This window comes from Rousettus aegyptiacus, unplaced genomic scaffold, assembly GCF_014176215.1.
Source record: "Rousettus aegyptiacus isolate mRouAeg1 unplaced genomic scaffold, mRouAeg1.p scaffold_m13_p_20, whole genome shotgun sequence".
Classification (NCBI taxonomy): domain Eukaryota; kingdom Metazoa; phylum Chordata; class Mammalia; order Chiroptera; family Pteropodidae; genus Rousettus; species Rousettus aegyptiacus.
In genome coordinates, this window is record NW_023416296.1 from 311,456 (window position 1) to 339,324 (window position 27,869).

The 27,869-nt window shown below is 63.6% G+C and overlaps 1 protein-coding gene across 2 annotated transcripts; it reads right to left on the minus strand.

The window, feature by feature from the left end:
• Nucleotides 1-4,756: 4,756 nt before the first annotated feature.
• Nucleotides 4,757-27,869, minus strand: COL6A2 (collagen type VI alpha 2 chain). 2 transcript variants are annotated; one of them, XM_036238113.1, is made up of 28 exons: nt 27,750-27,869; nt 19,998-20,140; nt 19,296-19,894; nt 19,115-19,135; nt 18,363-18,428; nt 17,470-17,523; nt 17,346-17,390; nt 17,039-17,065; nt 16,787-16,813; nt 16,635-16,679; nt 15,864-15,917; nt 15,384-15,446; nt 14,791-14,853; nt 14,447-14,536; nt 13,871-13,933; nt 13,449-13,511; nt 13,195-13,257; nt 12,796-12,858; nt 12,533-12,583; nt 12,212-12,247; nt 11,850-11,912; nt 11,620-11,682; nt 11,390-11,425; nt 11,184-11,229; nt 10,622-10,774; nt 10,053-10,505; nt 9,922-9,960; nt 4,757-5,599 (listed from the first exon to the last, which is right to left on the minus strand). In XM_036238113.1, the coding sequence occupies exons 2-28, from the start codon at nt 20,110-20,112 to the stop codon at nt 5,001-5,003; spliced, it is 3,060 nt and encodes a 1,019-aa protein (XP_036094006.1). In that variant the 5' UTR covers nt 20,113-20,140; nt 27,750-27,869; the 3' UTR covers nt 4,757-5,000. The 2 variants fall into 2 exon arrangements, with proteins under 2 accessions (XP_036094006.1, XP_036094007.1); XM_036238114.1 differs by lacking the exon at nt 4,757-5,599 and adding an exon at nt 6,640-7,976.

Genomic DNA, 27,869 nt, shown 5'->3' on the forward strand with positions numbered 1-27,869 from the left:
CCAGAGCTGGGGGAGCTGAGGCCTCGTCTGGCCGCCGGCCCCTCTGCTGCTGACCAGGCAGCTCCCCGCTGGTGCCCCTGGCGCCTGAGGCTGGGTGTTTACACAGAAACAGAAGCCCAGAGCGTCACCCAAAGGGTCACCCACAGGGTCATGAGGGAGGTCACACATATGGCCCCCAGGTGGCTGTGGGCCACGCTAGGATTGGGGCCCGGGCTGCCCTGAGGTCATGGTTGGGGAGAACCTGTCCCCACTGCGGGCTTGGCCACGGGGACCCTGAGCAGAGCGACTCCTCCCCCGCCACCTCCGTGTGGCAGGCTGGGCCCGACTCCTCCCCCCTCCCCCCTCCCCCCTCCCCTCCCCTGTTGCTCTCCACACCTGGTCAATGAGCGAGCACCAGCCACCCGTGAGGGCAGTGTCCGGCCCAGGGTCAGGTCCAGGCCATGTCCCGCCTGGCAGAATGTGTCCCCAACCTCTCAGAGGCCAAAGCAGGAGGTGTTTGGGGGGCCGCCAAGGCCTCAGGGCCTGCCCGGCGTGGGCTTGGGGACCGTCTGCTGTCAGCCCAGAGGGGCGTGGCCCCCAAGCGTGGGCTTGGCAGTGGCTGACCTGGGCAGCGGGGCCGTCCGGCCAGGGTCCAGGCCCCGGGTCCAGGCGAGTTGCTTGGCCCCCTGTGACAGTGGGGCCCCACCCCGACCCCGACCCATAGGGCTCTTTGAGGGCCCCGGCCACGGCTCCTCTGTCTACCCCTCCCACACCTTACCCTCACACCCCCTGCAAAGAAACTGAGGCGTGGAGCAGTCTGGGCCCAGCCCCCGCCCCCAGCCACAGCCCCGTCTACCTCCTCAGAGGTTCTGGGCCTGCTGGGGGCTGCTCAGGGGCCGGGCCCTGACTCTGCCCCCATGGCCCGTGGCCACCTCCTCGGAGGCCGGGGAGCCCTCTGCCAGGCCCTGCTTGCTGCCTCCGTTCTCCTGGGGGTGGCACCGATTGTCTCGTCTCTGCCAACTCCGGCAGCCGGGGTCCCCCAGGGTCCCTCCCGCTCGGGGGTGGATTGCCGAGTGCCCGGCCCCAGCTCCTCGAGCACAGCGCTGGGCGGCGGGCACAGGGCATGCAGCCACCTCCCAGGCTCCCGTCGCCCCTTCGGAGTGGGGAGACCGAGCGTGGCGCGGACCCCGGGCCGCTGGACATGGACACTGGCCCCTCCACCAACCACACCACCGCCACCTTCACAGGACGGCCGGAGGACGTGGGGCGGCTGGAAGGCACCCTCAACACCGCCCGGGCCGCCTTCCTGCTCCCCGACATGCGTGGGCACAGAGGTGAGGGGCCGCCCTGCCACATGGCGCCTCCTTGGGGTCCCCAGAGTCTCTGAATGGCCTCAGACACAGCCCACGGAGCCCGCTGTGCCGGGCGGAGCTGCGTTTCGGGGGGACTGGCAGGGAGGCCCATGCCCTCCGAGTGGCCTGGGGTTGGGACAAGGTGAAGACGGGCCTGCTGGACGCAGCCTGTCGACAGCCCACAGTGCCAGGCACGGCAGGTGGCGGGCAGGGCCGAGGGTCTCGGGCGCTCACAGGGGGTGCGGGGGGCCAGCGCAGGCCGGGACACGCTGCGAGCACAGCGCCGCACCCTTGGGAGCCATCTGTGGCTTTTAGGAGAGGAGGGGTTGACACCCTTGACCTAAAACTCAAAAGCCTTTCAGGCGAGAGGCCACGGGCTTTGCCTGGGAGACGCTCGCCCAGGCCCCCGGACAGTGTCCTGCTGAGCACGCACAGGCGGGTGCTCGCGAGAAGGGGGGAGGCGGCCGCGGGAGGGCAGTGCCGGGCTGCGGGCGGCATAGCCCAGGGCCGCCAGCTCTAAACCCGACTAAGGCTCAGTCCTGCGGCCACGTGTCTGCTCTGCCCAAGCCCCTGCAAACAGCCGAGGCCCGCCCCACGGCAGCTCCGCCTGAGGGTCCGAGGAGGAGTGCGGCGGCCAGCCCCTCCCTGGGACTGGATCCTGTTGCCTTCCACGCCCGGGCGCCAAAACTCCGCGGCGGCCTCGCCCCGGCCGCTGCGGTCTGGTCGGGGGCGTGGCGGCGGTGCCGTGGCCGCAGAGCCCCTGCCCGGGCTCCCTGGACCCCGGCTGCTCTACGGCTCTGCCTAGCGGCCCAAGGCGGGGTCCAGTGGTGTCCCCACCACATCCTCTTGGGACCCACGCTGGTCCCAGGCTGCCGCGAGCGGGCCGGTTCCCCTCCCTGCAACAGAGGCTGGCCCAGCATCGGCCCCCCTTCCATCTGTCACTCACTGGCCTTGGGATCAGGCAGGTGTCACTGCTGATAATGTCCCCGGCCGAGGCCTGAGGAGGCCCAGGGACGCTGACATTGCCCTGCTGGCTGGTGGGCTCTGCGGGGCAGGGAGGGGCTCTCGCTTCCTGGCCCCTGAGGCTGCCGGAACTGGGACCCGCTGTGGCTGAGCAGCTGGGCTCGGCCGCACCCCTGCCCCTCGTCCACGGCTCAGGACCTGGCGGCCTCCTAGCTGTGAGGAAAGGAGGATGAGGGGAGATAAGCCCCCAGGGAAGAGGGGGCAGGGCCAGGCTGTGTGGGAGACCCCAAACCTCACTGGGCTGGCTGTTTCCTAGGACGCGCCCCTGGCTGGGGGCGGGTGACTCCCCAGACCCGCTGGGGCCCCGCCAGGTGACGCGGCCCTGGTGCCCCGAGGACAGTCGCCCTTCAGCTCTGTCCACCTTCCTCCTCCCTGGACTTTTTCTACGTGGGGCCACCCAGCTCGGGGCTGCAGACCCGGGAGCAGAGAGCCCACGGAGGCAGGTCTGGACCCCAGAGTCCAGGTCCCCTGGGCATTTGGAACATGGGGCTCAGAGAGGGAGGTGGCCCCCTGGGGCAGGTGGGGTCCCCAGCGGAGCACTCGGGGGGCCTGTAGCCCCAAGGGGGCCCGCCCGCCCACTCATGGGTGTCCTGAGGAGAGATTTCTCACCCCCCGAGGGTCAGAGGCTGAGCACCCAGGGGCCTGTGCAGGCCCCTGAGAGGGACGTCCGCTCCCCTGCAGAGGGGACCCCCGGGAGGGTCCGGCAACAGAACCCTGGAGAGGTGGCGGGAGGGGCCTCTCCTCGGGTCACTCCGGTGCCCCGGGGGTTCGCGGGCAGCCCCGCCACGCTCCGCGGCTGGGGCGGTCGCAGGGTCCCTGCCGCTTCTCCTGCTGGAAGAAGGAAGAGGGGGGCGGGGGAGAAAACGCTGGTCTGAAGCCTCCAGCTGCAGGCCGTGTAGACAGAGGCACGAGAGATGGCAGGACCTCGAACGGGTTAGTCAGCCCCATGAGGAGCCGAGCAAGGCGTCAGCGTGTTCTGGACCGAACTGTCGCCCCAAAGTCACATGTCGAACTTCTAGCTCCCAGCGCCTCAGAATTTGGCCTTACTTGGAAGCAGAGTCATTGCAGTTAGGTTGAGAAGAGGCGGCGGTGACCCCGGAGTAGGACGCGCCCTCGACTGCAATGACTGGAGTCCTCCCAGGAAGGGCGAATGTGGACACGCACAGGGAGAGGCCACATGGCCAAGGGCGACACCCGCAAGTCGCGGGGCTGCCAGGCGCAGGAGGGAGCCGGGAGCGGGCCTCCCCGGCCCCTGCGGGAGCCTCCGGGCGCGAGGCCGCTGGGGCCGCCCGGAAACCCGAGCGTGGCGAGCAGGGCGCCTGCGCGGGGGGTTCACCCGCCTTCCCAGACGGTCCGCTCAAAGGGCCTGGCAGTGCGAGCACAAAGTCGCTGAGGTGCCGGAAAAGAAGATCAGAATCGGTTTAAATCTCCACAAAATGTCTTCAAGCAGAGACGAAGCACTTGGGCCCTGGTTTGGGGCTAGAGAGCGATTTCATTGACCGAGTAGTATCGTTTTCAGCCCAAAGCTGACTATGCGGGTGTGGAGTCCAAGGCTGAGACTGTGACGATGATTAAAGGAAACCTCCTAGAAACCCCCTGAAAATCTGGCGGGGGAGGCCGCACTCAGACCACGCACGCAGCCTCCAGCAGGAAGAAGCTACGTGGCACCCCGCACCAGGAAGCCTGCTTCGTTGCTCAGGCGGGAAGAAGGAAGGTTTTCTCCTGCCCAGCAACAGCCCAGCCAATGAGAGACTGTCACACTCAGCCAATGAGCAGGAAGGAAGGTTCTCTCTGCCCAGCAACAGCCCAGCCAATGAGAAACCGCCACACCCAGCCAATGAGCAGGAAGGAAGGTTCTCTCTGCCCAGCAACAGCCCAGCCAATGAGAAACCGCCACACCCAGCCAATGAGCAGGAAGGAAGGTTCTCTCTGCCCAGCAACACCCAGCCAATGAGAAGCCACCGCCACCCTGCAAGCTTGGCCTCCGCCAATGGATTTCTGCTGGTGACCGCCCCTCCCAACCCCCTCCGCTTTTCTCTGTAGGACTTTACTCCCCTTCTTTTCTGGACTGGCCTATGGGTCGTTAGAGTTTGCGTGTCTCAAATTGCAATTCCTCTGTTATTCCGTAATAAACCCATTTTTGCCAGTAAAATATTTTTTTAAGGTTAGCAAAGCTGCCCAGTCTATGCACTTAAGGACGGGTGGGCAGCCAGAGCCGGCGGCAGCACCTGTTCCTAGGGGAGCAGGTCAGGGCAGGTGCGGTCTCCAGCGGTCTCTGCGCACAGAGCAAGTGGGGGGTGGCGTTGGGTGGACAAATCCCGGTGGGCGCGAGAACGCGCTGGCCGTTCCCTTGGGCTCTGAGGGGCCCTGTCGGGCGCAGACACGTGGAGGCGGGGGCAGGAGGAGGTTCAAAGCCTTTATTGGACTAGAGCGTGTGTGTACGGGGACATGCGGGGCCTGCTGTCACAGCTCTGTCTGGCGGGGGCAGGTGACCCCCCAGGTGAGGGGGACACACGGGAGCGGGGCCGGGAGGGCCATGGGGCTGGCACAGGGCCTTCGGAGGGCGCTGGAAGGCAGACGCGAGTCCGGGGGGAGAGGGGCCAGTCCCTGAGGGTCCGGGGTCGCGGGCACGGCCGGCAGGAGCGCTCAGCAGATCCAGTGGATGAACCTGTCGAAGAAGCTGGGCTGCACCAGGCTGTCGTAGTCCTTCTCGCGGAAGATGGCGGCCGTGTCGCCCAGGCTGATCCTGGAGAGCACGTCCATGTCCACGTCGTCGCCCACGGCCACCACGGCGGGCACCACGTTCTGCTTGCGCATGGAGTGCACCGCCTCGTCCAGGCTGTCGTTGCCCGCGACGCCGTCCGTGAGGAACACGAAGGCCAGCTCGGCGTGGCGGCGCGCGCCGGCCCGCGCGCCCAGCACCACCTGGTTGATGGCCTGCACCACGCCCGCGCTCACGTGCGACAAGGAGTTGAGGTAGGTCGCGCGCTCCAGGGCCTCGTGGATGACCGTCAGGTTGAAGGTCAGCGGGAAGGCCACCTGCTGCTCGCGCGGGCCCCCAAACTGCAGCAGCGCCAGGCGCGCGTTGAGCGGGTCGTCGTCCCTGCTCGCCAGCGTCAGCCGCCGGGACACCTCCTCCACGAAGCGCCGGGCCTTGTGGAAGTTCTGCTCGCCCAGCCGCTCCGAGCCGTCCAGCAGGAAGACGATGTCCACGGGCCGCTGCGTGCACTGGGCCACGTACAGCTCTGGGGGAGACAGGCGTGGTGGGCAGGGCTGACCCGGTGCGCCCCGGCCACGCCCCCGCTGCACCCGCCCACCCAGGCCACACCCCGTTCTGCTCAGGCCCTAGGCGTGGCCCAGAGTCCCCGCCCCGCCCCTCAGAAGCACCCTCGCGGTTGTGCTCCCACCAGGAAGCGCCCCCAAACCTGGGCCACCATCTCTGCCTCGTGCCTCCTCCAGTCCCACCCAGTGCCCCTTCACTTGGCCCAAGAATTGGGTGCCCCCTGGAGGGCCACAGCCCATGGGGACGGGCGGGAGAGAGGGGCGGATCTGTACTTGTGTCAGACCTGACAAAGATCACCGGGCTCAAGGACCCGCCTGAGGCTGTGGCCTCCTCACCCCCGCCCCAGAGCTGCCGGCACCCACTCCTCTGGGCCTTGGGGTACAGGGAAGAGGAAGGGCTTGTGTCTCCTCTGACTGGACGGCGGGCACAGGGGTGGCCGGACCCCTGCCGCAGCCCAGGTGACTGACTCACTGCTACCTGAGGAGACCTTTGACGCCTTCTGGGCAGTGAGCAGCTCTGGACACGGTGGACGGCCCGGGGGACGAGGCTGGGCCTCTGGGGGACATGGGCACCATGTGCAGTCTGAAAACTCAGTCCGCACACACATGTGGGGACCACGGGGTGGGACGTGGTCCACTCACCACAGACACAAAGCCAGGCCCCCCTGTCACGGCCTGCTCAGAGACCTCAACCCTGACTGCCCTGGGGCTGGGCAGGGACGGGCTGGTCCCCTGCTTGTGTCCAGCTCCTCAGCCCCATGGAGACCCCTCGCAGACAGAGAGGACCGCTCGCAGTCCAGGTTTGTCCACCCCAGGGGTCAGGAGCCCAGGGTCCCACTGGGAAGGACATCCTGACCTGCAGCGCCAAGGACCACGGGCCTCCGACCAGGACCCGCCCTGGGCGGCGCCCGCCTCACAGGTGCCGGCTGCGGGCCAGCCCCCTGCTGGCAGCAGGTCGCCCAGCAGTCGCCCAGCCCGTCACTCGACCACAGCAAGGCACTCGTGTTGTTTTCAGCATTTATAGGACGTTTGAGACACTCCAGTGCCTGAGAGGCACCCCGGGATTGTCACCATGCGGTACGGGCGGTGTGTCCCCGGGCATCCCCGCGCGGCAGGGCACGGGCGGGCTGCTCTTTAAAAAGCTTGTTGACGACGCAGCTTATTTTGGGGGCCGGGCACATGCAGAGCGGCCGCTGCTGTAGGTGGGCATGGCCAGGGCCACTGACAACATCGGCAAGTCCTCCGGCTGCCCTGACTCCGAGCAGATGTGAGGCGGGGGCACTGGTTTTGGGGGAGTCCAAGCAACGGGTGACCAGGCCCTGAGGCCAGAGCCTAAGCTGGGAGAGATGGTGTGTTCAGAAGGCCCTGCTGTTCGTTCCCCTTCTTCCCCTAGGTGGACCCCACCTGCGGTGGGGAGTCTGCGCAGCAGGCAGGGCATGAGACCCTGCCTCCTCCGCCCCCCCGGAGCCGCGAGGGGCGCAGACCAGAGCCGTGGCCGCGGCCCAAGCCGGGGACGGGGCTCATCTGAATTCGGCCTCCAGGGTAGCAGGCCCTGGGCAGGTTCAGGGTGGGGCTCCCCAAGTCTGGGCTGGCAGCTCTGGCAGGCGGCTCTGGCTTGATGGGTGACTCTTACGCCCTCCAACATGTGAGGCAGCTCAGCAACTGGGGTGGTATGGTCGGCGGGGCACCTTCCCCACAAGATGCCCACGCCGGATCCTGGAGCTTGCGAATGTGGCCTTTGCAGACGGGACCAAATTACAGACTTCAAGATGGGAGACTGTCCGGGGTGATCTGCAGGCCCCAAATGCCACCTGTGTCCTTGTCAGGGAGACGGAGGGGGTCAGGCTGTGGAGGGGGTGCCAGTGACCATGCAGGTGGCCAGCAACGGGAGAGGCAGGAACGACTCTCCCTGGACACCTTGACGTTGGCATCTGGCCCAGACTGAGGGATTCCTGGCATCCTAAGCCCATGCCAGGCGGAGCGCTAATGGCCCAGCGGGTTGGGCACTGGCTTCTCTGAGCGGGAGCGCGGGTGGCCTGGGGCGTCAGCAGAGCGCCAGCGCGGTCTCGGGGTCGCCCACGATGTCCCTGTGCACCTGCTTAAAGGTGTCAATGAACAGCTCCATCCAGTCCTGCCGCTCGCCTCCCGTGGCGAACTTGGCCCGCTCGGCGGTGTAGACCAGCACGGCCACCAGCCTGGAGTAGGCAGCCGGGTCCTGCGTGAGCTCCGTGGCGTTGAGCAGCTGCTGGATCAGGGGGATGGTGGTGGGGAAGGAGGCGCCCGGGCCCTGCTCCCTGGGCAGGAAGCTGACCAGGGGCTCGTCGCCAGGCCGTGGCCCATCTGCGGAGCACCCAGAGAAGGCCTTAGGGACTCGGTGGCAAGAGCCAGCCTCCAGCCGCCCTCCTCGGCCTCTCCTCCAGATGAGCGGGGACCGAAGCAGCTATGGTACAGGCTCTGAGGGGTCGACAGGGGGACAGGAGGCCGCCGCCCCACGCTCGGCATGGCCCCAGGGGGCAGAAGGACACGTGGGCCTCGGGACGACAGCAGAGCATGTGGCCCAGGGGAAGGAAGCAGGGGCGCCTGGGCCCCAGGGCCCCGAGGACTGCAAGGCCGTCAGCTCCCAGGGCCACACTGAGCCCGGGCCGGACACCAGCGGGGCTGCCTGCGAGGCCTGGAGGCCACCCCTGGGGTGACCCCCCCCCCCCAGCGCTCCATTTGTAGCCCCGAAATGCCAAGAAGGAGGCCGCGCCCGGCAGGCCGGGGTCCCTCGTGTCCCGGCGTGTTCCGGTGTCGCCTGCTCCCCCCGCCCTGGTGCCAGGTCCCCATCGCTTTCCAGGCGGGGAGCCTGCCAGATTGGCGGTGGGAGTCGAGTCGCCAAAGGCGGGGAGGGGTCTCCGAGGGACACCGGCCCTTTGCCTGTCAGGTCCCGGAAGCCTGTGCTGGGGAACAGCGTCACTAACTGAAACCAGACGCCACGAGAAAGGGGACAACAGCCCGAGGTTTCCCGTGAGCGAGACACAGAAGCCAGCAAAACATCGGCGAATCAGACCTGAACATGTATGAAAACTCTCTGCTCCACGACCAAGCGGGACTCCCTCTGGTGTGCAAGGAGGGCCAGTGCTCCCAAACCGATCACTGCCACCCGTCCCCTCCGCAGGCTGAAGGGGGCCACTGCCACCCGGACAGATGCGAACGAGGCCTCTGGCAAAGCCCCGCCCCACGGCCAGGACGCCCGGCCATGAGGGGACAGGGCCTCCCTGCGGCCAGAGAACCTCAGTGGACACGGAGTGACGGGGACGCGTGGAGATTTCCCACGAGGTCGGGGCCCAGTCACCGGGGCCGGGGTCTGGTTTCCACGCCCGGGGGCCGCGTGGACCCTGGGACCACCACCAGGGCCGTTGCGTGGCAGAGCAGGGGCACGGCCCCGACGCACCGGGCGGGCCTGGCTTCACACAGTTCCACCGTGTCCTCTGCTGGCCCACCAACAGCCCCGCCACCTCCACGGCGGCCCTACCTCCCAGAGTCGGGGGGGTCCCCACCGCACCGCCCCCGGAAGGGACAGGTCCAGCACCCACGTCCCAGCGGGAGGGTCCAGCAGTGGCTCCAGGACCCAGGCCTGTGGGCAGGGCTCACGGACGGGCTCATTCCTACCGCCCCCAGGCCATCTGCGTGGGGCCCAGGGCCCCGGTCACTGTGCAGCATGGAGGTGGAGGCCCGATGCCCAGGAGTGAGGGCTCCCTGCCCTGCCCTGCCCGAGCCCCCCGGGGCCCCTTGGGGACAGCCTCCGAGCACTCCAGCCCCCCGGCCGTGCGCACAACAGACCACGCCGCGCAGGCACATGACCCCCTGGACGCACGCTGGAGTCGCTCCCAGAGGAAATGGACAGTGACAGCGCGTGACAGGACCGTGGCTCAGGGTCAAAGGGAGCACGTGGGCCGCAGGGGTCGGTCACGCCTTTGCCTCACAGACAGTTCTGCCCCAGCCACCCGTTTACTGGGTCCAGGGCTTCCGCCTGCAGGGGCCAGAACGGCCATGGGCATCTGCCGTCCTTGGGGGTGGGGACGGCAAGGCCTGAGCACACGTGCCAGGTGGGCAGGGATGGCTGAAGAGCACGGAAGGCCAGACCCTGGACCCCCAGGCCCTCTCAGGTGCCCAGGCCCAGGTGGCTGAGAAGCCCCAGGGTCCGAGGGTTTCTCGCTGGGGAGGGGCCCCCCCAGCGCACTGCCCGGAAGCCCAGGCCCTGGGCCCCGGCTGACTGAGGCGGGGCTCCAGGCGCCCCTGTTACCTGTTTGACAGGGAAGGTCCGGGCACACGATCTGGGGGTCTAGGAGACAGGGAAGGGGGCCGGCCATCACTTTCTGCTGCCCCTGCACGCAGCCCCGCCCGCCCGCCGCACAGTCCCCGCCCCCTCCTCACCTGGGCACAGGACGTCCTCCATGTCGTCGATGAACTTCTCGGCCACCAGGTCGGAGAAGAGCGTCATGTTCCGCACCTGCTGCGGCTTGTCGCAGGCGATGGAGTAGAGGTTCTCGCTCTCGTGCTTCTCATGGAACATGTCGCCGATGCCGATGGCGGTCACCGTGACGTCGTGGTTGCACAGCGCCCGCAGGTTCAGGTCGTCGTCCCGGGGGTCGTGGCGGCCGTCCGTGATGACCACCGCAAACACACGGGTCTTCTGGCGCCGGCTCTCCTTGATGAGCTGGTTGTAGGCGAATTTGAGGGCCGAGGGTGTCCAAGTGCCGCCTGCGATCCACTCGAGGTTCTTCACGGCCTCCTTGAAGCTGGACAGCGAGTCGATGCGCTCATCGTCCAGCTGGATGGCCTCGAAGGTGCCCTCGTGGCTGTACTGCACGACGCCCACACGGGTCCCTGCGGCGGCCAGGCGCGGGGGTGAGGGGCCGGCTCCACGCCCGTCGCCGCCCCCGGGCGGGGCCCCAGGGCTCCCGCTTCTGGTCTCCTGCCCCACCCCTGCAGGCGTAGCTGACCCGTCTCGGACTTGGGGTCCTTGGCGATGGCCCCCAGCCTGTTGACCACGTTGATGACAAAATTCTTCTCTAGCGTGAAGTTGGTGTAGCCGATGCTCTCGGAGCTGTCGATGACGAACACCACGTCCAGGGCACCACACCGCTTCTCGCAGTCTGCGGGCGACGGAGGGCTGATGGCTGCGAGCACAGCTCCGCCGGCCCCGCCCCGACGTCCCGGCCCCGCCCCCGGCCCCAGGACACGCCCCGCCCCCCCCGCCCCAGGACACGCCCCGGCCCCCGGCCCCAGGACACGCCCCGCCCCCCCCCCGCCCCAGGACACGCCCCGGCCCCCGCCCCGCCCCCGGGCCCTGGACACGCCCCCGGGTGCTGGCTCCCGGACACCTCTCAGGCCCGGCTCTCTCAGGCCCCCGCTCTCCCCGGCCCCAGGGGCGCGGTGGGAAGCGCAGATGCAAGGGAGAGGGCGGGACTCACACAACAACCCGACCCCTAGACAAGAGGTCCCAAGACGCAGTGTCCCTGCCTGGCCGCCCAGCTCCGGGGCCGTGCAGGGACTGGGACTCACCGCAGCACCCGCAGGTCTCCCGGACGTAGGTCATGACGTCACACTCCTGCAACACAGCGGATCAGCAGGCCAGGCAGGGAGCCCGGAGGCCGTCTCTGACCTCGCCCTGTGCCCTAGTGTCTGACCTCGCCCTCTGACCTCCCCTTCTGACCTTGCTTTTTGATTTTCGAAGGGAGGACACTATTTTCCCCTCAGCTGACACCTACCGTGAGGCCGGGGTCTCCAGGGGGGCCCGGTTCTCCCTGGAGGAGGAAAGGTGAGAATAAGAGGTGACTACTGTCATGGCTGAGGCTGGGCACAGTCCCCAGGGTCCCCCCCTCTCCCCACACATGGACCCCGTGCTTCTCCCTGGGCAGAGCCCTATGGTGTGAGGTGCCGTTGGCTTGGCTGGCCCAGGGACTACCCCTGAGGGCTGAGGGACCAGTGACTGACATACCTTTGGTCCTTGGGCTCCTTTTGGCCCCCGAGGGCCTGGCTCACCAGGGGGACCAGGATCAGCCTGAGAGGAAAAAGGGCATTGGTCTCAGCAAATACCCAGGTTCCCTGCACACACCCTTGGGCTTTGGGGACAAGGAGGGAGGAGTAGGAGGGAGAGGAGGGGGAAGGGAGAGGGTGCAGGGGAAGGTAAGGGGGGGGAAGGGGCGGGGGAGGAGGGGAAGCACTCACAGGCTCGCCCTTTTCTCCTTTCAGCCCAGGCGCTCCTTTCACCCCAAAATCGCCTCTGCCTCCCTGGGACACAGGACACACGCGTTAGCCCCGCGGAGGGGACATTCGGGAGAGCTCTGCCTGCCCCCTCCCGGCCTTTTGAAAGCCCCACGAGTTGGGGTCAGGGACACTTTTGTCGGCTGGCCTGCGTCTGGCTGCTTGGATGGCAACAGCTCAGGCAATTCAGGGGTTCAGGGGGCCGGCTGGGTTAGAGACCCGCACCGCCTCGGCTGGCTGGCTGAGCGCGAGGAGGGGGGTGGGAGGGTGTTCCAGGGGGGCGCAGGGCCGGTGGGGCAGGCAGTGCGGAGGCCCCACACACGTACCTCGGGGCCCTGCGGGCCCGGCTCGCCTTTCTCTCCCTGCAAAGCAAACACAGGGTCACTGGGTACAAGCCCTGAAGACGGAGGCACTGACCTGGGACTCGTGGGGGCCTGGAACTCTCTGCAGCACCCGCCCCCCCCCCACCCCACCGACTGCATCTGTAGCCATGGTCTGCGGGCCACGCTGCCTGCACTGCATCCAGGACAGTTAGGGACACCTGTGTCTGCACAGATCTGCGATCCTGTGTCCCCTCCCTGCCCTCGCCCAGTCCCCCAGGACAGTGCCCGCCCCTCCCAGAGTCCCCACCCCACAATGGGACTCACCGGTGCTCCTCGGGGTCCTGGGTAGCTGAATCCAGGCCTGCCAGGGTCTCCCTGGAGGAGGGGGCAGTCAGGGAAGGCCCAGTGGGAAACAGTGGCCAGCAGGGACTGAGGGCGGGCTGGGAGGCAGGTCTGCGGGGGACCCCCTTGGGGAGGGTGGGAACAGGAGCGGTGTCCCCCCATCCTGCAACCCTCACACCCGGGGGAGGCCTCACACTAGAGCTGAGGACATGCTCAGGCCCCTGGCTGGGTGGGGTGGGGCTTACCTTGGGGCCAGGCTGTCCGGAGTCTCCACGTGGCCCAGCATCACCAGGGTCGCCCCGAGACCCCTGAGGTCAGAGAAAGATGGGAGTTGGCACAGATGGACACTGACCGCCAGGGAGACTGCTCTGTGCCTCTTCCACGTGCCCCCGCCCCGGCTCCCTGTCCCCCCCACCCTCCCCGCGCCCCATAAAGCTGGACCCGTCAGGCAGGACGAGGGTGTGAGGTGCACAGGACCCTTGCCCCTGTACCACTGCCTGAGTTTGCCCTGGGGACAGTGTCCTGCTGGAGGACAGAAGGACCCAGAAGCACTACAGGGCACAAGACAGAGACAGTGAGGTCAAAGGGCAGACAGGGCCTGAGCCCCAGGGCCGTGGGGCCCTCCCAGGTGTCCTGTTACTGACCTGCTTCCCGGGCTCCCCAAGAGCCCCCTGGGGACCTCTGGGTCCAGGCAGGCCTCGGTCTCCCTGGAGAGAAAGGGGAGGGACAAGGGCACCTCAGAGACCCTGTGGCCGGGTGGGGGGCCCTGCTGCCCACCTCACCTCAGCACTGAGGCCTCAGGGCCTGCGGGGGGGGGGGCGGGGGGGGAGGGGAAGGGCGGGTGGTCCCAGGCACAGCGCCCCCAGCCAGGGAACCGGGTCCTGCCGCCACCACTTACCTTGGCTCCTTTGCCGCCGACCTCCCCTGCCAGGCCCCGGGGCCCCTCTGGGCCAGTGTCCCCCTGTGAGAGGAGAGGCCCAGTTAGTCTGGGGCATGTGGGAGTGGATGGGGGGACCCCACCCATCCTCAGGGGAGGGGACTCCTTCAAGCGGTTCACACACGTCCCAGGGAGCCCCAGCTCTGCACGGAGACAGGCGCCCAGTGCTGGGAGCGAGCCCTGCGGCCGTGTGGCGCTGGGCGCAGCCGCGGAGATGCGCATGCCCACGGCGGGGGCGGGGGCGGCCGGGCCCCTCCCAGGCCTGCGGGGAGGCCCCGGGGCGCTTTGTTCTCCCTTGGCACTGGGAACCTTCGACCAAGGCGAGGGCCCGGTGCAGAAGCAGACGTGGCCCCGGCGCCCCGTCTTTCCCTGCGGACTCTCACCTTCTCGCCTTTGGGGCCCTCGCTGCCTGGGCCGCCCTTGGTTCCGGGGTCTCCCCTGCGCCCCTGCAGAGAGTGGGTGTGTGGGTGGGGTCCCCGATGGCAGGGCCACACGGGGACCCCACACTCTGCTCTCCCCTCGAGGACGCTGGCGGTTCTGTGGGACCCTAGCCAAGGATTTAGGAAATGCTGGGCGGGCTCCTGCTCAGCTGTCCATCCGGGCACGGTTTAGTCACCGTGCTGGGGACCTGGCTTGACCGGCTATCAGCGCGGTCACCGAGCTCACTTCCGGGCCAGGCCAGGGCTTGGGATGCGCCCCCTGGAGGATCGGCCCTGGGACTGGGCCCTTCCCACTGGGAGGCGGGACACCCCCGGACTGGCTGGCTAGGGCGAGGACACTGCGTGACTCCCTCTTCACCGCGAAGTGTGTGCCCGGGTCCCGCCAGGAGTGCAAACTGGGGGGGCAGGGCCACATCACGGGCACAGAGCGTCCGGCAGGGGCACGGCGGACCTTCCTCAGCTGCAGTGGGGACTCTCGGGCTCAGAGTGGGGGACGTGGCGGCCGCCGGGTGAACTCACGGGCTCGCCCTTCGGGCCTCGGGGCCCAGGCCCGCCTTTGGCCCCTTTGATACCGGCACTTCCTGGGGCTCCATTGTTGCCTTGGTAACCCTGTAGAGAGCGGGCAGCTCAGCCAGAGGCAGGACTAGGGCATGATCACACCACGCGAACCCACGGGGGGCCCTGCTTGGTCAGGCGGGACGGTGTCTGCCTCGGGGAGGGGGCCCCCCATCAGGTGGCAGCGTGACAGGCTGGTGCTGGCTCAGGGCGTGGGATGAGGAGGCTGCCTGCTGCCCCCCCCCCCCCCATCTGCAGGCACCTGGAGTGTGGCTGGGGCAGGAGGGCAGGGACCCTGTGACACTTGCCTTGCTCCCCTTGGCCCCGTCATCGCCTGGTGGCCCTCTGCGTCCTGGGCGGCCAGCATCCCCCTGGGAGAGTGCGGAGAAATCAGCCTCATGTCCCTTGGACACCGGCCACAGGGCAGGACCCTGGAGGGACCAGGGCACGTGCGTCCCCTCCAGCATCCAGGAGCCCACTCTCGGGGGGCAGGGCCCCCGTGCAGCCCAGCAGGCGACTTCGTCAGACACCGTCCCTGTCCAATGCTGGCTCCTCGGGGGAAAGGCTGCTTTCCTGCTCCCCCAGTGTCCTGGGTGGCCAGGGGAGTGGACGCAGGCAGCCCAAGTGACGCCTCACATGGCTTAAGAGGCAGGACCCCACAGGCACCTGAAAGCCTTCTAAAGGGGCCCCTGGAGGCCTGGGAGGAGAGGGGCTCGGGACACACGGTCCTGAATCACGTGAGTGGGGAACCCTGGGTGGACAGCCCTAGGCCCCCTGCTCTGCAGGGCTGGTTTTCAAGGGCATCTCCCCTGCTGTCCTCAGCCGGACAGCCCCCTCCGGAGCCCCACGTGCGGCAGGGGGCAGGCCCGCGGGGGGCACTGACCCTGCTCTGGCTGCCTACCTTGGCACCTTGGTCTCCGGGCTCCCCGGGGCTGCCTGCGTCTCCCATGTAGCCGTCAGGGCCCTGTGAGGGACGGGGAAGGGGACGACTAGGGCTCCTGCTGAGAGCTGCGCTCAGGGACCCTGTGCGCCCAGGGCTAGCGGACATGGGGAAGGTGACCAGCCCCCATCGTCCGGACTGGACGGTTCACGCCGTTCTCGGCTGCTGGGACGCCCCGGGCCTGAGCGGGACGACTGACAGGTCAGTGCCCAGCTGTCATGACCCGAGGAAGCAGTCGTCCTGACCGGCCTGGGTGCCCTCCCAGCCACTGGGTCCTGCTGTGGCTCCAGTCCCAGCTGACCCCTGATCGCGAGTCAGACACAGGGCAGGGCAGGGCTAAAGGAAGGGCCCATGCTCAGTGACTCCCTGTTTCCCATCCCCACCTGGCGCCCACACTGCCAGCGCCAGGGGCTCGAGGCCAGAAGTGGGGACCGTGCTTACCCGACTCCCGGGGTCCCCCTTGCAGCCAGGAGGTCCGATGCGCCCCAGCTTGCCCTGAAGGAGAATGGGGAGCAGAGCATGAGTCGGGGTGGCATTCGGGGGTGGTGTGCGCCAATGGCAGTGCAAAGGGCAGGTGCAGTCCATGCCGCTCTGCACGCACCGGCCCGCGGCCCTGTGTTAGTGGCTTCTCCATCGTGGTGGCATCTCTGTGGGCATGACAGAGACCCTGGCTGCAGCCAGGAGCAGGGGTGCCCACAGTGTCCCCGCCACGTGTGCACGCGTAACGTGTGCATGCATGTGATGTGTGCGTGTGTGATGGGCGTGTACGTGTGCGCGCCTTGTGATGTGTGTGAACATGTGACGTGTGGATGTGGCGATGGGCGAGTATGTGTGGTGTGTGCACATGTGATCGGTGTGCACGTGTGATCGGTATTCACGTGTGATGTGTGTGTGTATGTGTGTCTGTGAATGGCCAGTCGGCTGGGTCTGGGGATCTCCCGGCCCGGCTGGAGGTTCCTGCAAAGCTGGGCCTTGGCTTTCAGACGCGAGCGTCCATTCCTGCCCCTGCAATGTCCTTGTTGGTCCTGCATCCCCCGGACAGGTGCAAACTGGGGCTGCCCAAGCCACAAGTGTGGCCAGGGGCTGGTGGGCCCGGAGGCCCAGCCCCAGGGAAGGACTGGACAGCCGAGGGGTTCTGCTCGTTCCCACGGGACTGGTGAAGCCGCAGGGCCCGCCTTCCCAGCACGGGATGCAGCCCAAGATGCCCTCTACCTTCTGTCCATCGGTCCCGTTCTTGCCGGCCAGGCCAGTGGAGCCCTGGAGGGAGGAGGAGGAGGGGTCCGTCAGCCCCAACCGCCACCCCCTTGGAACAGCTGGAAATGAAGGTGGGGTGCCCGGCCCGCCCGGCCCACCACCCGGCTTACCTTCCTTCCGTCAGCTCCAAACTCGCCCTGTGCAGGAGAGTTAGGCCATTAGCTTGGGTCTCCAGCTTCCCAGACCCACCCCTTAGGGGCCCAAGTCTGCTCTCAGCCACATACGAGGCCAGAAAGACCCTAGAACAAGGACTCCACCAGCGTGAAGCCTCGTGGTGCCCCCGGCAGGGACCGCAGGCCCTCTGAGGACGCTGTGGGGGTTGGGGGCATGTGAGGTCTTGTGGCTCAGAGTTAGAGTCTCACCTTCTCGCCTTTGAAGCCTGGAACACCCTGAGATGAAAAGGAAAAGGCAGATTAGGGGAGGGGGCGTGTGCGTGGTTCCCCCCAGGCCACCAGAGGAGGCGGGAGTCACCAGCCTCGGGGGTGGGGGTGTGACTGGGACTCAGGCTGGATGCTCAGTTCAGGGATGACACTCAAAATACGGAGGTGCTTCGCTTCCTGGGCTGGGGGCAGGAAGGGTGGGCTGGGCCGGAGACATCCACCGGGAGCCGGGCAGCCTTTGGCTTGTCCCCATGTCCCCAGTGACTGGGCAGGGCTGGGGGCGACTTGCCTTGGGTCCTGGGAATCCGATGGGGCCTTCGATGCCTGGGTCGCCCTACGGAAGAACAGCGAGCCATGGGTGTGAACCCAGCCTTGGGAGAGGGGGCCGACCCCCGTGTGGGGCTGACACTCACCTGCCGACCCTTCTGTCCCGGCTCTCCAGGCTCCCCCATGTTGCCCTTGGCGCCCTGAAAGCAGAGAACAGAAAAAGGGGTAAACTGAGGCAGGGAGGGGTGGGCCACCAGGGACGCCGTCTGGCTCCTGGGAGGTGGAAGAGTGAGAATCTCAGGGTCAGCGTGTCCAGAGCTGCTGGTCCTGCCCAGGGGACGATGGCAATGCCACACTGGGACATGCCAGAGTCGGGTCAGCCGCCTCTGTCAGACCAGGGCCTGTTCTGACCCCATTCCCCTGAGCTACGACTGCCGGCTCGGCCTGGCCGGTGGCCCTGGCCCAGGACCCCGAGGGCACGGCGGTCGGAGCACCCGGAGCACCGGCTGGCTACCCTGTGGGTCGACAGCTCTCTTCCAAGTCAGAAAGGAGACTACTTTCTCCGTGACGGCATTTCAGATCGTCCCATGGCACCGCAGAGAGCTGTCCCCTCCTGTGCCTTTTCCCGCGCTGGACACGCATTGCTGGTATTTCTGGTGCCAGTGGTGGACTTCGGAATGGTTTCATTTTGTGTGCCTCTGTTATGAGGACAACGCAGGGCCGACCTGACCCTAAAACTCGCTTATTTGACGGGTGACAGATGTCAGCAGTCACAGCACTAACGGCGGCCTGGTCCAGGTCCTGCTCACGTACTTGACCTGCGTTTACTTTACACGAGTATTTATTGGCAAATCTTAACAAGAAAGTGTCCCTACTTATCTCACAGTGCCATTTAGAAGGAAATAGATACACACTGAGGGTGGTTCCTCCAGGGTCAGGCGTGGGGGGACCACCTACGGCGTGCTTGGCCCTCAGGCCCCGGGTTTAGGGGTGGGGGGCTTCCCGCCAGTGCGGACCCCAGAGTGCCTGGGCATCTCACCTTCTGTCCGCGGTAGCCCTTGGGGCCGGCGGGCCCTGGGATCTCCAGACAGCTCACCTTGTAGCACTGAAACAAGAGGCAAGTGGCAGCGTGAGGCCAGCGCGAGTCCCAGCGGGAGCCGGGAGGACACTGGCCAGGCCCTGGCCGCCTGGGCAGTGGGCGGCCGGCGTGCAGGGCTGGGTGAAGGACGAGGCTCAGGAGGTGCCCACGGGGCCAGGGCCGGGTCTACGCAAGCTCTAGTCAAGATCTGGAGACCCAAGCTGGGTTGAGCACTGAGTGACAGTCACAAGGGCGACCCCGCGGTGGGCTGGGCACCCTCGCGCCTGCTCCGGGAGAGCCCGCGCTTGCAGGAGCCTGGCTGAGCCAGGAGCGCCCAGGGACCCGGGTGGTCAGGGACCCGGGAGGCAGACTCCACCCCAGGCACCCCACTGGCCGCGCATCTCCTCCTCCTGGCCTGGCGCAGGTGGACGGAGCTGTCAGTCTGGAGGGCCACCCGCATCCACTTGGTGCGTGCCAGCGAGTGACCCTAATGCTGACCCCACCGCTGGCCTCCCGGGTTTAAACAGTCTGGTTGGGGTCAGGAGTCCAAACTCGAGCCTCAGGCCCTGCGTGGAGCAGAGGAGTCTCTGTCCTTCAACCCCGGGGAGCGGGCCAGGGCCTGGCGGGGCGGGGTGCGTGGTCTCTGCTGGGCCATCGCCTCGCAGGCTCCAGGGGACCCGGGTGGGGCTGGCAAGGATGGAGGTGCCTCTCACCTCTCCATAGGCCTCGTGTTTCTGCGGAAAAGACACAGAGAAACGCTGGTTGGCCCTGACCTGGGGACCCGGGCAGCCCCTCGTGGGGCCGGCACACAGGGCGCGCGGGCGGGGCGGGGCTTCGTCCCCTCGGTCCGGCGCGGCCCCGCCCCCGGCCCGCGCGGCGCGCATGCGCGCTCACCATGACCTTGATGATGCGGTTGATGGTGTCCTGGTCGATCTCGGTGGAGTCCGGCCGCATGGTGGCGTAGCTGCTGCGGTAGAGCTCGTGCGGCGTGCTGGCGATGTCGCGCAGGCCCTGCTCGTTCAGGTTGCGGTTGGGGGCCACGGCGAAGAGCCGGATGCCCTCCTCGCGGGCCCGCTCGGCCTGCAGCTTGATGCCGCCGCACGGGCTGCCGGTGACGTGGCCGTCTGTGATGACCACGGCGAAGTTGACGGCGCCCTTGGCGCCGTGCTGCCGCACCTCCCTGGTCATGTTGGCCAGCGCGCAGTCGGTGAAGGTGCCGCGGCGGAAGGAGCGGATGCCCTGCAGGCTCTTGGTGAAGGAGGCCCGGTCGCTGCCCGGCGGGCTGAACACCTCCACCTGGTCGGAGAAGTGCAGGCCGCCGTAGCGCCAGCTCAGGGCCACCTGGTCCAGGTACAGCTCGTCCTGCAGCTGGCTGATGAACTGCGGCACGAACTGCTGCATGTGGTACAGCAGGCTGTCGGTGGGCGACTGCATGGTGACGCTCTCCGACGTGTCCAGCACGAAGTACACGTTGACGGGGCAGTCGGCCTTCTCTGGGGACAGGGACGGAGCGCGCGCGTGAGCCGCCCGGACCTCGCCCGCTCGCGGGGCCTGCCGGGCCCCTCTGCTCGCCCGCGCCCGCCCGCGCACGGGTACCTGGGCAGTTGCTGTTTCTCTCCGAGGAGCCAGGAGCGATGACCTCCTGCTGCTGGGCCTGCAGCGCCCCCAGGAGCCCCCAGAGGAGGAGGGCGGAGCAGGGGCGTCGGGGCATCTCGGCCGCGCGCGTGTGCCCTAGTGTGCTGAAAGTGGGAGGCATGCCGCTGCAGACTGCGCCCCGCAGCCTCACGGGGATCCTCCGGGTCCCCAGAGCCCCCCACCCCACCCCATGGTGGGGGCAGCACACACAGCCGGTCAGCCAGCACCTGGGCTCGGGGACCCGGGTGGGCGCCACAAACGTTCAGCAGACGCAGAGACCGTGAGCTTGGGGCCGGGCTCTAGGTGGGTCAGCGCGGTCACCGCCGTCTGGCCCTGGAGCCTGGGTCCGCTAGGCGGACGCGGGTCCTCAGGAACAGAATCGCCAGCGACCAGACCGAGGACAGAGGACTGTGGAGGGAGTGACTGGGGGCAGGACAGAGGGCATGACTGGGGCAACTGGGAGGAGGGGGGTTGGAAAGGAGGCGGCAGGGTGGGCCTTGGGACCTGGTGCCCCTGTCCAACTGACCCCTGCAGACCAGGTAGGGAGGCCCACATGGGGTGCAATGTGAGGGCTAGACGCAGACAGGCCGGGGAAGCCCGAGGGAGTCAGGCTGAGACAGTCGGAGCCACCAACTGTTGGCGATGGGTGCCATGAGACCTTATTCAGGGGGCCGGTCAGGGCTGAACACCGGGAGGTGGGCGCGGGTCCATCCTCCACTACCCTTCACCCTGCTGCCCCCGCGGTGGACAGACCTCCATGGAGCCATGGTGCCACCCTGCCCCGTCTGCCTCAGGTAGGGGAGGAGGGGACCCGGGGCCAGGGAGACTGCACCCAGGTTGGCACTGTTCTCTATGTGTGTGCATGCACAACCCCTCACACACACGCCACATACACACGCCGCACACCGCGTACACACGCCACATACACATGCCACACCCCGCATACACACCCCACATACACACGCCGCACACCGCATACGCACGCCACGTACGCACGCCGCACACCGCATACGCACGCCACATACACACGCCGCACACCACATACACACACCACACACCGCATACACACGCCACGTACACACACCGCACACCGCATACACACGCCACGTACGCACGCCACACACCGCATACACACTCCACACTCCCACTGCACACACCATATGTCACACGCACACACATCACACACCCTACACACTACATACATACGACACACACCCACACGTCACACGCACACACATCATACACCACACACAGCCCTCCACACCACACACCACATACATACTACACACATCGCACCCCCCACTGTACTCACACCTTCCACATCACACACATCACATACATACTACACACACCCACACGTCACATGCACACATCACAAACCCCACATATCACACAACACATCACACACATCATCTTTGACTTCACTGATTCTTCTGTCCAAATCAGCATTTGAATTCCTCTAACGATTTTTTTCATTATAGTTATTATATTTTTCAGATCCATTATTTCTTTGAGTCCATCTAGGTTTTCTGTCCTTTATTGACATTTCTATCTGTTCAGATTGTTTCCTTGGCTGTCCCATGCCTTCCTGTAGCTCGCTAAGCCTCCGTGAGCTAGTTGTGTTAAAGTCTTTGTCTAGTAGATCCACCACCAAGTCTTTTTGGGGACAGTTTCTGTTGGTTTATGTTTTTTCCTTTGAATGGGCCGTATATCTCTGTTTCTTTGTATGTTTTGTGATTTTTTTTTTTGGTAGAAACTGGACATTGGATCATAATATGGTAACTCTTTCCCTACCCCAGGGCTTCTTTTTTTTTTTTTTTTTTTGATTCTTGTATGCCGTCTCTGTTGCAAGGACCAACTTGAGGTATAAATGTAAGCCATCTCGGGTCTTTGCTGAGCCTGCACTTTTCACTGGGCATTGTATGCAGTTGCTTTAGAATGACTTGGTTTTTGAGGTCTGGCTCATGAAGGAGAAAAAGAAAAATATACGGGCAAAAAAAGGTGCCAACCCTATAGTCCCTCAGAGTCAGCTCAGTCAGAGAGGAGGGGCTTGCAGCGACACCACGGCGCCCTCCATAGGCCTAAAAAGGAAATGCTACACAAAGAAATTGATCACAGCCGAACAAAGCCAGAAGTCAATAACAAAAGAAAAGTGAGAACAAGCACGAAGTTGTGGAAATTAAACAACTCGCTCTTAAACAACCAATAGATTGAAAAGAGACCATAGGAGAAAATAGAACATACTCAGAGACTATTAAAAATGAAAACAAAATATTCCCAAACTTATGGAATACAGCAAAAGCAATGCTAAGGGGGAAATTTACAGCTATAAACATTTTCATTAAAAAACAAACAAGAAACATATCAAGTTAATAACCCAACTCAAGGAACTAGAAAAAGAACCACAAACTAAAAGAAGGAAATAATAAAAGTTAGAGCAGAGATCAATAAAATATATAATAGAAAAACAATTAAGAAAATCAATGAAACCAAAAGTTGGTTCTTTGAAAAGATCAATGACATTAACAACCTTTAGTTATATGGACTAAGAAAAAAGAGAGAAGACTCAAATTACTAAAATCAGAAATGAAAGTGAGAGCTTTACTATCAATTCTACACAAATAAAAAAGGATTATAAGAGAGCACTATAAACAATTGTACACCAACAAATCAAATAACCTAAATGAAATGGACAAATTCTTAGAAACACAAAAACTACAAAGACAAAATCATGAAGAAACAGGAATTCTGAATGGACCTATAAATGGTAAGGAGATTGAGTCAGTAATTGAGAATCTCCTGACCAAAAAATAATAATAATAATAATAATAAAAAGCTCTGGACTCTGTCTTAACTGTTGAATTCTACTAAACATTTAAAGACCTAAACTAATACTTCTCGAACTTTTCAATTTCAATCACCAAACTTCAGTTGAAGAGGGAACACTCCTTAACTCATTCTATGAGGCTGGCATTGTGCTGACGCCAAAGCCTATTAAAGACATTACAAGATAAGAAAACTACAGACCAATATCCTTAATGAACATTGGCACAAAAATCCACAATGAAATATTAGCAAACAGAATTCAACAAGATTGTAAAAGTATTAAACACCATGGCCAAGTGGGATTTATTCCTGGAATGCAAGGATGGTTCACCATATAAAAATCTATCAGTGTAATACGGCACATTGACAGAATGAAGGAAAAAATCTTGTGATCATCTCAGTTGATACAGGAAAAACCTTTTGATAAAATCCAACACCCTCTCATGATAAAAACACTCTACAAACTGGAACAGATGGAAACTACCTCAACATAATAAAAGCCATATATGAAAATCTTGTAACAAGCACCATTGTCAATGGGGAGAGATCGAAAGCTTTTCCTTCGAGATCAGGAGCAAAGCAAAGATGCCCAACACTGTCATGTGTATTCAACACGGCACTGGGAGTCCTAGCCAGAGCACGTGGGCAAGAAAAAGAAACAAAAGGCACCCAAGTCTGAAGGGAAGACATAAAAGTATCTGTTTGCAGATGATAGGATTCTATATGTAGAAAACCCTAAAGATCCCACAAAAAGAAACGTGTAATAAATAAATTCTGCAAAGTAGCAGGATACAAAATCAACACTCAAAAACCAATTGTGTCTTTGTACACCCACAATAAACAATGCAAAAAGGAAATTCAGAAAAAGTTCCATTTACATTAGCATCAAAAGAGTAACACACTTAGAAATTACCTTTACTGATACTTATTCACTGAAAACTAGAAAACATTTCTGAGAGACATTAAAGATAGAAATAAGTGGAAAGATAGTTCATGTTCATGGGTTAGAAGACTTAATATTAAGATGTCAATACTGCCCAGAATGATTTACAGATTTAATGCAATCTCTACCAAAATCCCAATGATGATATTTACAGAAATATAAAAATCCATTCTAATATTTATAAGGTATCTCAAGAGACCCTCAAAAGCATAAACAAGCCTAAAAGACAAGATCACAACTGGAGGATTTACATTTCCTGATTTCAAAACCTACTACAAAGCTACAGTAATCAAAATGGTATGGTACCGGCATCAAGACAGATAACAGACCAACAATATGGAATAGAGAGCCCAGAAATAACCGCACATACAGAGTGGAATGGGTTTCAGCGAGGATGGCATGACCACTCACTGGGGGAAAAGACCTTTTCTCAACGCATAGTGCTGGGAAAACGGGGTGTCCACATGCAAGAGAATGAAGCTGGACCTCACCTAGCACCGTACACACAAACTGACTCAAAGTGGATCCATGCCCTAAGTAAGACCTAAATCTATAAAAATTTAGAAGAAAACATAGGGCGAAATCTTCACAACAGCAGATTTGGCAATGATTTCTCAGACATAACACCAAGAGCACAAAGCAACTGAAAAAATAAAATAAAACCAGACAAATTGGACTTTGTGAAAAATTTTTAAAAATTTGTGAGTCAGAAGCCAATCTACAGAATGGGAGACAATATTTGCAAATCATTTTTCTGATAAGAGATTAATATCCAAAATATATAGACCAGAAACTCAACAACAAAAAATCGAACAACCCAATTAAAAAATGGGCAAAGGACTTGAATAGACTTTTCTCTAAAGAACACATACAAATGGCCAATAAGCATAAGAAAAGATGCTCAACATCACTAATTAGGGAAATGCAAGTCAAAATGATTCACCCGTTAGATAGATGGCTACCACTAAAAAGCGGAAAGTAAGGTGTGCGGAGAGACTGGAATCTTTGGTAGGACGCTAAAGTGGAAGAGCGGCTGTGGGAACCAGTATGGCGGTCCCCAAAAAAGAGACAAACAGAGGTACCATGTGATCCAGCATTCCCACTTCTGGGTGCATACCGAAACGAACTGAAAACAGGGTTTCGAAGAGATATTTGCACACCTGTGTTCGCCACCGCTAAACCGTGGAAGCGACACAAGAGCCCCTTGATGGACAGACGGGCGGATAGCAGGGAGGCCCCGCCCGCGCACCGCGGATAACAGGGAGGCCCCGCCCCTCGCACCGCGGATAACAGGGAGGCCGCCCGCACTGCGGACTGCTGCTCGGCCTGAAGTGGGAGGACGCCCCTCCCGCTGCGGCGTGGTGGACGTTGAAACCATGCTCCTGAGACAAGCCAGTCACAAAAGGACAAGTTCTGTCCGCGCCGATTATATGAGATACTTAGAAATTCAAAAATCACAGAGACAGAAGGTAGAATGGAGGCCGCCAGGGGCTGGGAGGGCAATGGCGGGGACAGTTTGTCTTGTGAGAGGAAAAGTCCTGGGGGTGCAGGGCGGCGACGGGCACGCAGCAACGCGACTGTGCTGAGGCCACTGAACTGTGCCCTTGAAACAACTACGACAGTAAATTTGATGTGTATTTTACCACAATGTTCAAAAATTGGGGGAAAAGGATCTCTTAAAAGTTAGCAAAAAAGCAGCCGCCGTGCGCAGCGCCACGAACCGCCAGCGCCGGAAACGAGGCGACGCAGGGCCACCGAGGACGCGCCGACTCGCCGGCAGGCTCCGCGGCTCGCGGACCGCGGCGGCGACACTCTGCCCCCCGGGGAGCACGGCCCTCGGAGCTGGGGTCGCCGCGCTCCGCCCGCGCCTCGCAGGGCCTGCAGTGGGGCGCCGTGCGGCCGCCCCAGGAGGCGTGGGGTGCTGGCGCGTGCACGCTGCGTGGCGACACGGCCCAGGCTGACGAGGACCCTCGGGCCCGGTCAACGAGCGGCTCCCCACGAACCCTGCTCTTTTCCAGGGGTGCCCCTCGCCAGGGTTCCGCTGGCTTCGCACAAAGGGGCAACAGGAGCCTCAAGGGGAGGGTGAACTACTGAAATGCGGGGCCGTGTTTAAAAGAAAAGAATCAAACTATTTGTGTTTCTCTTAAGATAACCGTAAGAGCTGGGTGTTCCCAGCGCCACGAGGCGTTCGGCGCATGCGCACACGACCTTCCTCCGCCCGGGGCGCCCGGTGGTCCCTGGCAGCCCGGCAGGTAAGCGCCTGACCTGCTTCTACTGCTTCTAGGTGCGAAGCTGCGGCTGCGGCCCGAGGCAGGGGGCGCGGCCCACACCCCAGGCCGGGCCCGGGAGTCTCGGGCCGGCTCCGCCTCCTGGGCCGGCTCCTCCTCCCAGCGTTCCTGCCCCATCCTGGCCCACGACACCCCAGGGACCGCGGCGGCCCCCTGCGGCGGAGCCGCCTGTGCTGGCCGGGAGTGCGGACTCACCCCTGGCCCTGGGGTTGCCGGGGGGCGCAGGGGCCCGTGCCCCACCTGACAAGGTGGCCCAGAGGGTCTCCCGACCGCCCCCTGGACGCTGCCCCCTGTGGCCTCCACTGCAGCCGAGCCAACGGCTGCCCCGGCCGCTGCGGTCCTGGCTTTCGCCAGCACGGGTGGCGGCTTCAGAGGAGTCAGAGTGGCCAGTGGCCTGCCTTGACCCACGTCCTGTGGAGGGACGTGCCTGGGCCCCTGCGCCCAGCCCCTCCAGTCTGCCAGGAGATTCCTAGTTACCCTCCAGCCCCGGGGGCCCAGGTCCTCATCCCAACCCCTCTCCTGCCCCCCAGCCACTGAAGGCCGGCAGACTATGTGCTCCCCGGAGCCCCCACGCCTGTCTCGCCTCCTGGCCTGGCTTGTTAGGAGAATAGGGTGGTCCCCTGGCCAGAATCCCTGCGTTGGAAGGAAAAAATGGGGCGATCTGTGTCTCGAGCCTGCTTCGTGGGCATCCATCTACAAGTGAAGATCCTGTCCTCGGGGACAGCTCGGGGACCAGGGCTTGGCGCGGGGCTGGTGGTGTCCTGGCTGGGGCCAGGGGCCACCTTCCAGGTGGGCACTGGGTGGGATGGCCAGCCGCCCAGGCGCCATGCCACTGGGCCTCTCGGGGGCTGACCCCATACCCTTTGGGTGCTGGGCTTGGGGAGGCGGCCTGGGCGGGGCGGGGCTGGGCTCAGCAGGCGACCTCAGCCGGCCCCCCACCTCACTCCCTGCGACAGCCACTCACCCCTGCTTAGTCTCCCCGGCAGACTTTGGGGGTCCCGGGGTGCGTATGGGGCGCCTCTAGCCGCAGAAGAAGGAGGGTGGCGGGACAGGCTGGGTTGCTCCTGCCTCCGAGTGTAGGGTGTGTGCAACCCCTCTCTCGGGTATCAGAGACCCCGCCCCGCCCCTGTCCCCTACCCCCCCAGAAGCAGAAGGAACACCCTCTCCCTGGTACCCAGGGAACAGGGGCCACTTCAAAGGGGGGGGAGCTCCTCGGAGGTGCTGGGACCCTGAAGGTGTCCTCCAAGCAGAGGGACTGGCAGCCCCCCAGAACCCTGCAGGGGCCTGACGGGGGTCGCTCAGCCCTTCCAGCTATTGACGGCCTAGAGTGGCCAGGTTCCAGCTGAGCCTAACTGCTGCGTCTTCATTCGGAGCCCAGTGACGCTGGGGGGACCGTCCACCTCCGCAGGGAACAGGCCAGGGCGCCGCACACACTTTAGTCGGTGCCCCGGGGCCCAAGGCCGAGTCCCGGTTGGACGGTGGAGGCCCCGCAGAAGGGGCGCTGGAAGGCAGGCGTGGCCCCGGCCCCAGGGGGGACACTGGCCAGCGCTGGGGCAGCCGGCGGGTCCTCCCTGTCCGGCAGGACTCGCCACCCAGCAGGACTGGACTCCGGGCCCCCGCGCCGCGGTCCCGGCGCCAGGGCCGAGGGGCGCTTACCTGACCCCCAGCGCAGGCGGCGCGCTCGCTGGACGCGTCGCGAGGAGGCTCCGGGTCCCGACGGCGACAGCGGAGCGCGCGCCCAGCCGGCAGGAGAGAGGGAGGGGACCGCGGGCGGGG

Excerpts from the sequence above, each read along its gene's own strand:
- COL6A2 (XM_036238113.1), bottom strand. The coding sequence starts at position 20,112 with ATGCCCCGACGCCCCTGCTCCGCCCTCCTCCTCTGGGGGCTCCTGGGG. Across the intron at positions 15,447-15,863 it reads AGGGGGACCCCGGGAGTCGG|GGCCCTGACGGCTACATGGG; the intron begins GTAAGCACGGTC and ends CGTCCCTCACAG. Across the intron at positions 13,512-13,870 it reads AGGGCCCCAAAGGCGAGAAG|GGGGACACTGGCCCAGAGGG; the intron begins GTGAGAGTCCGC and ends CTCCTCTCACAG.